Source organism: Brachypodium distachyon, chromosome 1 (assembly GCF_000005505.3).
Source record: "Brachypodium distachyon strain Bd21 chromosome 1, Brachypodium_distachyon_v3.0, whole genome shotgun sequence".
Taxonomy (NCBI): domain Eukaryota; kingdom Viridiplantae; phylum Streptophyta; class Magnoliopsida; order Poales; family Poaceae; genus Brachypodium; species Brachypodium distachyon.
Window position 1 is genome coordinate 18,994,602 of NC_016131.3, and position 10,122 is coordinate 19,004,723.

Below are 10,122 nucleotides of genomic sequence, written 5' to 3' on the forward strand. Positions count from 1 at the left end.
ATATTTTCCCAACTGGATTTTATCCAGACTTTTTGCGAGGTGATAAACGTGCTTCCCCAACACGCTGATTTACTTGAGGAGAACGGATGTTCAGTCCCAACTTCGTGTCATCACTCTTGTTCCCAAAGGGCTCGAGGCAAAAGAAAAATCAGCAATGCCGGCACATTTATCTTCTAAGTGTTCGTTTCATTTATTTTTCATCAAAGCGGATCCCAACAGATCCGCCTGTTCTGCTCAAAGTTATCTAACAGGCTCCAATAGCATCTGTTCCAGGTAGTTACGGATGAGAAAATCTCAGCTACAGTTACACCCACTTCCCTTACACATGACCACATTTCGGAAAATACAAAAATCAATCACGAGATCTTGTCCACGTGACCACGTCAAATCAATTAACAGGTACTTTTGTTTCATCAAACTATTAAAAATGTTCATGAGAATATGATGATACCTATATTCATGGGCCTGCCTATATCAGATTTTTTTTGTATTTTTCAGGAAATGACAAAACTGTCATGGACAATTGGGACATGCATTTGGAGCATGATCAAGCATGTAGATGGAGACGAAGCTTCAAGTGGATATTTCAGGATTTTGAAGCTGACATGATGATGTATGAAGACATGGACAAAATACACAAGTACGGAGTCCTTCACAGTGTCGTCCTTAGATGTCTATGTGTTGCACCACCACTATCTTAGGGCTAGGCCCATGTAATTTCATATTAACACAATTAGGCAGTTTTTAGACTGGTTGTTTTCAGGGAGGAAACCAACCCGGAGTAGGATTCGGATTCAATGGCTGGCTGAAATCTCTTATTTTCCTCATTAAGCATCCCGATTTGGGCTCTGTTTAGCCAAAAGTTAGCCATCATTGCAGCTTTCCCTCACTAACCAGACCGAGACTGCTTTTAGAACCTCAACTTCTCATCTTTATTCGCAATATATAGATTGCATATCATAGTTTTACATGTTCTTCGATTGCTTGCATATCCCTGATGAACGAGCTTAATATAACGTTGCCAGTTCAAGTGGACCAATCGCATGAGCTCATGCTAAACAAAAATAACACCAGGTGGAACTTTTCCTACTTGAGAAACCACCTAATACTCACGAAAATGTGATACTACTTCACACATCAACATTTTGCATCCTCAGGTTTCAGGACATGGATGAAGAAAAGGAGCTCAAGTACATGTTTGAACAAGATGAACATGGAGGAAACATGTCCTGTGCGTGAGCAAAGAAATCCCAAGTGAAATGTCTGGTGAAATCACAATCGCCCCCCCCCCCCCCCCCAAACAAATCCCCATGTATGCCACAAGGATTACGAAATCAGAATGAATATATGCGTACAAGCTGTGCATGATCTGAACAATATGGGTAGACTACACTTACAACTATGAGGTACTGGAGATAATTCACAGAATTAAGTATGACCAATAGCAGGGTTTTACTCCTGCGCTACTTTTGGTTTATACTCAACGCGTTGCTGAGTATACAATTTTCTCTGCCCGTCATCTAATTTATCAAGACTTTATACAGTATAGGTGCATCGGTCATGTCTCTGAATTTGTACAGTATAGGTGCCTATATGGTTGTTAGTAGCTTCAACTAACATGTACAGGACTGATGATTGAAGGCCTACAGTGCAAGTGCTACCAGCAAAGTTACCCAAGAAGAGGCTCCACTAGAAGTCTTCGCCGAGTGTCAGGGAGGTCCATGGTATAAGCTACCATGGCTGAAAGCAGCGAACAGACAGCTGGTACTAGCCCCAAACCAAGCCTCGTAAGTGAATAGCCAACCGATGATTCGTGATTGGTGCTGATCTTGGTACTTCCTGCCATTCAAAAATATAACTGTCATTGTACTTCATGAGTATCAAATTCGCTTGTCATGATGACTCATCAGCGCTGAGATACAAGTAATAACAAGTAACAGAGATTACCTTGATAGGATTCGAGAATATACAGAGCTATGCCGCATGACACTTTGTCAAGAAAACTTAAGGATCCATACACAAAAGCACAACCATTTAGATCTGCTCCTACTAAAACACCTTCCATGCTGATACTTGTAACCTGTGATCAAGGGAAAGACCAAAAATACAAGAAGGATGAAAAGTGATCTCCCAATCCATAACATGATTGTGCGTTACATACACATATCTAGACAACCTCAATCGCAAATCTACAATAGGTCTATGATGTACTCGCAGTAAGGCATTAATGGATCTGTATGTCAAAGAACTGTACAAGCCTACATTTACACGTCTACATATGCCATATACTTTTAAGCCAAATACATTTTTTTACATGAAGTTACATCAAAGCATTATACTATATTAACTCTCTAGAATAGAATCAAGGTTAAGAACATACTGTCATAAGTGCATTGGCAGCTCCTATTGTGATTGACAGCGCATACATGAAGTTGTGCATTCTGCTTGGTAAAAAAACAATTCCAACACCAGACAATATCCAAAGCATTGCTCCAGCCGAGAAGTAACATTTGAGACGCCTACTGGACCATCTAGTCTCCTATAAACAATATAGAATTCCATTGAGTTGGTTCCTCTGAAAAAACGAACTCCCCATTGAGGTGAGGAAGAAAATAGATAAAATATCTTTAAGATACTCAGACCTGTAACATGACAGATACTATCAAGCTGCAGACATAGATAATAGCAGGTACCTGAAAAACAAAATGAGCACACATTAATTCATGGAAATTCAATGTTATGAAATGTCGCAACAAAGCATATAAACTTATCGACGTCATGAACTGGACCACAGCTTGCAATGGCAAAACAGAAAATCAGTACCTAGTATCACTTTCAGCGTTCAGATTATATCGACAGTGAGCAATTTGAGTGCCTACCTCCAAGTATAGTGGAATTCATACAAAGCAAGCTTACAAAATGCAGTGAGCTTCAGCTACTTTAGGCTATTCAAATTTTGGCACCTCCTGCCTCCTCAGTTCTATTTATTTTTATTTATTTATTCAGGAACTTAAATATAGTAAGATAACATATTTACCACATGAGTTCAACTTCCCCAAGGACATCATCAACATCAGGACAAAAAAAGCTTAAGAAACTTATTCAAAAGCAAAAGGGGAAAAGAAAATATTACCAATGCTTTAGAAGATTGGTGCATTCCCAAATCATTTATCACGTAGAAAGCAAGAAACGCCTGGACAAACATATAAATATTATGAATGATCTGCTATCCAGTTGAAGTCCAGCCTATGATCAGAATGTAGTGACGATGAAAGTACTACAAATCAATAGATACGCCGCAGACACACCATCATTATTTTTTACTGCTCTCCCCTTGTACATGTATCTAATTGTTAATCTTCAATATAGGCTCTCCTGCTGTATTTTCCGTCAGTTCACTCTTACCTCTGGTCATGATTTCATTATTTATGTGCTGTAACTATATTTTTGTGTGCTGATATAGTCATGTGTAAGATAAGAGTCACCCCCCGTGTGAAAGAAATTTAAGAATGAACTGATCAAGATTTTATACTAAAATATCTAAAATATAATGCTGTTTCATAATCAATGCATGCAACTGAAATTTCATGGAAGAACTTTAGCAATATTTCGCCATGCCATGGCATGCAATTAACAGGGCAGCCAACTCTGAGTGCCACTTCCTCTGTTCCTTTATGTAAGATGTTTGGCAAGCCAAATTGATTTGCCAAAACGTCTTAGAAAAGGGAAAAGAGAGTATAACTTAATGTGCAAGAGATGTCCTTTACCAAATTACCATGCATAGCATGGCATTTCAGCGCATTATAATCTAATGCTTGAAAAATGAGTAACTGTACAAGGCAGCAAAGTAAATGGAATAAACAAAGGTGATTTCGGTCTCACAATCACTAGCAAGATTTCTAAATACCTGGGAAACATTGGTCACCAATCTAGTGAACATGTAGACTAGAGCAACTTGGTAGTACAATACTTTCTTGAACCAGTGGGCCCATGAAATTCTGGAGAGGCTCTTATTCTGAGAAGGTTGATTTAACCTAAAGAATTGAAACTTATTCAAAAACTGGAAATAAAATGATAGGAAGAGAATAATGGAAGTTAAGAATATTTGTAAAAAAAACTTGGTGCTCCCTCCGATCCATAATAAGTGCCGGGGATTTAGTACAAAGTTAGTACAAATTTGTACTAAATTACCGACAGTTATTATGGATCAGAGGGAGTAATTAAACTTCATAATCCAGAAAGTTTTCATCTTACACTGGTTCTTTTGTTCCAATCAAGAAGGCGGCAACAAAACAAGACCCGATTGAAATTGATACATAAGCAATCCACCGATACTGACCAACAGGGATTGAAAAATGTAAGATAAATCCAAAACTCAGGTAAATAATAGTACATTACTGAACACAAGAAAGTACCTGAACTATGACGCTCACTGACTGCAGTAGACTAAATATCAGCAAAGCAATACCATACAAGCTAAGATTCGCGATCTAGCATTAGCATGAAAACAGAAAGTCAGAGGCAGTTATTTTGGTGCCTGGACAGAGTATAATCAACGCAGAGTAAATTGTTCTAACCATCGTGAAGGCATTGCGACAGCTCACTAGTGCAACCCGACTTGTAGGGTTTGATGTCATGCAGTTCACCATTGACCTTTGAGGATTATAAAAGACATACATTGATGAAATGCTGGAATCACAAGCAATGAATGAACATAAGCAAAAATGGAAGGAAGGAGCATTACATGTGAGAGACTTGAGCAACTGCCCAACCAACATTAAAAATAGAGGCAAATGTGCTGTATCCAACAGTCTCCAGGGTAGATGAATTAGTTCCCATGAGTTTGCAAGGCAAACAACTACCAAAAACAGATGAGAAGGAAATTGCTACTAGAATAGATCCTCCTGCATGCCACAGTTTGAAATGTCCAAAACGATCAATCTGAAACAAAACATAAAGATACATTTATGTACCTACTTCTGAGCAATAAACAGTAACTGCAGAGAAACCTAATAGTGGTATAACCCCGTTCAATTATGGCTCATACCAGTTCACCAACAAAGATTGTTGCAAAGCCATCCGCCAATTGACCAGAAAGCATGACAACAGCAGCATCACTGTGAAGGAGAATAAAATGTGTAAAAAAAATCCTTTCAAGCTTTCTAATATATAAGGCAGAATATGTCTCAAAATATGAACTTGGTACTCTGATCCAGAGAATCTACATTTAGACAGAGTCCACTGCCTGTCTTTGAACATGATTAATAACATTTTCGTAGTAGGATACAGAGTTAATTAACTTCTTTTATTGCCTTGTTAGTTTCTTGGAACATGTTGAAGATGTAACTGTCTAAGTGCTTGATGCCTGAAAAGCATAACAGAAATAATACTCCCTCTGACCCATATTACGTGTCGCTGATTTAGTACAACTTTGTACTAAATTTGGGACAAGTAATACGGGTCGGAGGGAGTAATAAACAAAAAGATGGGATACTAGGTTCAAAATGTGCAGTGTATTAAATGGCATACTTATTGCATCCTATCTAAGACATTCTGTCATCCTGAAGTTTAATAAGAACTTATATCTGATGCATTTATAAAATCGTTGAATAGAGTAGACAAAGAGTTGAACTACAGCTAAAAAGGACTGCAGAAATATCTTCATTCAATATGAAAATCATGAAAGAACAGAATATAACAATTTACAGTACAAATGGAGAATTATGACCCAAGTACTTAGTGCATACCTTGGACTAAGTCCTACATCAGTCAAGAATACCAGCAAATATGTAAACCAACAAGATGATGTGATATCATTTAGCATGTGCCCAGAACCATAGGAAAGTATTGGCACTCTCCCTAATGGTTCATCCAATTCTAATTCACTTGATGGCTCGTTATCCATCATATTAACCATTATTTGGCGATACCAAGACTATAAAAGTGCCACCTACATCTCAAAGTAAAACATGTTAGTTTCATTCAGCATGTAAATAACCCAGTGTCACTCCCTACTTCCAAGAAAGAGAATTGCTTTGCAAGATTGATTTATGTAAGTTTAACAGCAAGTGATAATGTTTGCATTCTCAGGACTCTAAAAATAAGTTGATGAGATTATAACTGAAATTTTGGTCTTATTAGAAATATAATTGGATCAACAAAGTGACAAAAATGTAGTTACATGATCAAACAATTGTGAATTTGCATGATGCAAGAACTCTCAGGATGCTACCTGTGGTACTTCTTTGTTAAGGATAACTATATATATATATATCAAATAAATCTTTAGTAAAATATTGTAGTTACTTAGCAAATCTGAAAGGTGGGGCAGAACTATGGTATAAATAATTCAAAGACAATACGGATTACATTTTCCTTTTGAGTACTACTATGATCAACAGAGAGTGAGCTTACATGCAGCATTTCAGAAGTTCTGTACAGAGGCTTCAGGCAGCCAACTGTTGCTTGCATACAAACTAGCTTCCCAAAATATCGCCCAAATCAAAAAAAGATATAGATCCCTACCAGCCGCAGCATCTAAAAAGCAAGCGCACGGTTCGGATTTTTGAGATGAAATGTAATGGCACACTAAAAGAATAGTAAAGATTCGCATGTCCACTAACAAGGCCACCCCCTCCATTCCTTTATGAGCTCCACTACCTTTCCATCCAACATAATCCTAACCCAGGAGAACGACTCCCACACACATATGCACCTTCACACAACCTGCATGACTTGCCGGTACAGTAGCATTCAGACAGTAAACTAACTGCACATGACTCTTTTTTTTCCAACAGACCCGATTTTTGTGGATCCTCCGCACTCAGGTTCACCCGAACATGAACATGCATACAAATTTACATGCTACTATAAGGAATCAACAGAAGGGTAACTGCATAACGTATCAATCCAATGGCCAATCCACCGTATTGGGGCAGGACGATCCCAAAATCACGGCGATCAACAAGAGACGACGACGGCCACCCACACAAAGCCCAATCCAACAAAGAAAAAAGGAACCGATCAAATCAAACTGCAGGTACACCAGTACAGCTACACGATTACAGAAAGCTCACCCCCTAAAAAAAATTTGTTTACAGAAGGCTCACCTGCAGCCGCGGCGTGGATCGCCGTCCGTCCGGTCCGCCACCAGCAGGGAGAGTCCCCTGAATTGGAACTGCTGGGCGGACTATATTTGGGGAGGAGGGAGGAAGGGGGCGGGCGAGGGCGACGTACGGGCAACGTCGCGTGGACGGCAGGCGGAGAGGAAGCGGGGAGACGCGACAGGGATAGGTTGGAGCCTCCAAGCCGGAGGGAGGGGAGAATCGGAAGAGACGGAGCCACCGAGGAAACGCCCAGGAGAGTTGGGCGCGCGCGCGGAGGCGGGAGCGGAGGCCGGAGGGAAGAGGAGGGGTAGTAGTACTAGGCAGGGCGGCACAGCGACCGTTCCGGAGGAGGATTCCTAGGAAACGATATTCTCTTCGGGACACGATAGAAGACACGGTACGGAAGCGCGGAATACAAAGTTTTTCGCAATTGGGGGAGAAGAAAGTCAGAAAGAGCAACTTGTCTAGAAAAAAGAAGTCAGAAAGAGCCCACGCGTGCTTCTAGCAGTAGCATGCTGCATGCCGTCCCTGCTGCGTGCTCAGAGCGCCGCGCGATCGACCGGCGTCAGCCGAGGAGATCGTGTGCCGACCCAGGATTGGCGTAAACACACGTAAAACTTGGAGGATTTGCCTGGTGCGTGTGACTAAAAAACGATCTCGTGTTGTTTTCAGAAGATATCCAGTGTTCTCACCTTTTAGGTAGCGCTCACGGTAGCACTTCTAAAAAAAATTTAAAAAATTTAAAATAAATTGAGTAGATTCATAAGATATGTGTCTACCATGTCACCAAGAAACAAAAAAAACAAATTCAGATGTGAGTAGGTCGCGAAAAGACAAAAACACAAATTTCTGACACTGTTCATGTTTGCATTTGTCTTTTTTGTTTCTCTCTGTGTATAATGAATTTGGAGTTGAAACTTTATGATATGGTAGACACGTATCTTATAAACCCATTCAATTTATTTTGAAAGTTTTGAAAACTTTTTAGTGGTGCTACCGTGCATTGGGAGCGTTGGGAGTACTAAGGGGTGGGCACTGGATATATTCTCACGGTGTTTCGGGACATCTGGTTGGACATTAGGTGCGCCGTGTGAATAATAAGAAATTTGAACGTTCGGGTAGCGTGCGCTCACCGCAGCCCCGGGTCGACAAGGAAATTGACGACGATCGTCGAAGAAGACTGAGGCAGAAAGCTCAGCGGCGGCGAGGTTAGCAATAAAGTAGCTATTTAAGATTCCTAGCGCAATCATCTGTGTATTAAATTTAGAATTCAATGGTGTCTAAAATATCTATCGGGTACGAAGAGGAATGTTGCTAAATCTTGTAGGACCGGACTCGGGCTCACAAGTTCTAACATGTTGTGTTGGACACTCACTGTTTGGCGGCAAGCCGGCAAGGGAGTTTCATTATCAGTTTCTTTTAAGAACGTCGTTTCGTTGACAAAAGCTATGCCCCCTCTCCGATGACTTTTGGAGGAATCCTGATAAGCCAAGGAATCTTCCCAACAGGCTGGCCATTTTTCCAAGGAAACTGTTTTTCTTTTAAACAAAGTAATTCCTCCGTCCAATAAAGATGTCTCAACTTTGACTAAATTTGAATGCATCTATATACTAAGTCAAGTTTAGATACATCCAATTTTTGATAAATTTGAGACATCTTTTGTTGGACGGAGAGAATACTCCATTCTTCCATTCAAACGCGCGCAAAAAAAGACCTCATTCCAGTTTTTTTTTAAAGTTGCAACTCAAGATGGCAATGGATAGTCAAAATATGGATATCCAGCCCATGGATCGTGGATATGGATCGGGTTTTCGATACATGAATATTCACGAATGGATACCCGCCAACTCGTGGAGCAGGCGCGGATATCATATTTGATCTATGGATATCCATGTATACCCGATATTTATTAAAATAAATAAATTACTAACATGTGGATCCACTACTCGATAGATGTATCTTCCGTTACTGCAATAAAGTACTCCCTCCATCCCGAAATAAGTGACGTGGATTTGTATAGAATCGGTGAGGGAGTACTTTGTAAGTTTATATGGTTTTTTTTGTTAATATAAATTATAAATCGGTGATCTGTCATGCACGTAAGTGTCATCTATTGAGATATTTTGAGCAGCAATATCTAATTTTTGGATTATTATTATTTTTGTGAACACAAAGTAATATAAGTATATATCTAGTAATCCAACAAGCTTTCGCATAGTTATGATATGATTTTTTGCCGTGTAAACTCCGCCACACCTTAAAATTTATCCTGCGGCCGTCACAAATTTGAGTCACTTAATATTGGACGGAGTGAGTATATTGCATGGATATGGATAATCCATGGATACCCGGTGGATATGGATGTGGATATTGTTTTGCATCCATGGATATTTTCGTGGATGGATAATTGGTCTGGCAATGGATATGGATATGGATATGGATTTGGTCGACCCGTCTAGACCTGCCCCGTTGCCATCTTGAGTTGCATCCACAGCTTACTTATAAAATCTTAAAAAGAAAGAAAAATACAAAGATGCCGTCGAGTCTTCCATTGTACCGGTAACTATGCATATACTCCATTCGTCTCATATTAAGTGATTTAAATTTGTCCAGACACGAATGTTTTATACTAAAAAACGTCTAGATACAGTGACTTAATATGGGGGAGAGAGAGCACATATCACCATGTGCAATACGATTGTACCTTCTCCTAACATACACAAGTTGATTCTGCTCGTTGCATAGTTGTCTTAGGAAATGTTGATACGAACATAAGACGTTATCTTTTCAAAGTTTGTAAGCATACAAAAATACAGCGGCACTAGAAAATAAGTTTGACGACAAATGGATTTTGATCTCTATATGTATCTCACATATTTTGACATTCTCGCGGTGTAAGGAAAAAAAAAACCTCACTTCGTTTCGGCGATAACGTATTAACGTGTGATAAATTCAGGCTACACATATGCAATCCAGTCCAATAATCTGTACCTATTTTGACTTCTTATCAATTCTT

General features: G+C 39.6%; 1 protein-coding gene across 2 annotated transcripts; it reads right to left on the minus strand.

Annotated features, from left to right (window-relative positions):
• Positions 1 to 1,313: 1,313 nt before the first annotated feature.
• LOC100843030 (major facilitator superfamily domain-containing protein 12) lies at positions 1,314 to 7,511 on the minus strand. 2 transcript variants are annotated; one of them, XM_003562783.4, is made up of 13 exons: positions 7,110 to 7,511; positions 5,748 to 5,950; positions 5,048 to 5,117; positions 4,745 to 4,941; positions 4,578 to 4,653; positions 4,416 to 4,490; positions 4,255 to 4,334; positions 3,908 to 4,034; positions 3,134 to 3,193; positions 2,643 to 2,693; positions 2,381 to 2,539; positions 1,948 to 2,080; positions 1,314 to 1,839 (listed from the first exon to the last, which is right to left on the minus strand). In XM_003562783.4, the coding sequence occupies exons 2-13, from the start codon at positions 5,915 to 5,917 to the stop codon at positions 1,670 to 1,672; spliced, it is 1,368 nt and encodes a 455-aa protein (XP_003562831.1). In that variant the 5' UTR covers positions 5,918 to 5,950; positions 7,110 to 7,511; the 3' UTR covers positions 1,314 to 1,669. The 2 variants fall into 2 exon arrangements, with proteins under 2 accessions (XP_003562831.1, XP_024313580.1); XM_024457812.1 differs by lacking the exon at positions 7,110 to 7,511 and adding an exon at positions 6,415 to 6,863.
• Positions 7,512 to 10,122: the final 2,611 nt, after the last annotated feature.

Bases quoted from the DNA above. Each gene is read 5' to 3' on its own strand.
- LOC100843030 (XM_003562783.4), bottom strand. From the start codon at position 5,917: ATGGTTAATATGATGGATAACGAGCCATCAAGTGAATTAGAATTGGAT. The intron at 4,654-4,744 runs GTAATGCTCCTT...TAATCCTCAAAG, and splicing joins GTTGCTCAAGTCTCTCACAT to GTCAATGGTGAACTGCATGA. The intron at 2,081-2,380 runs GTATGTTCTTAA...CCTTGATCACAG, and splicing joins CTGCCAATGCACTTATGACA to GTTACAAGTATCAGCATGGA.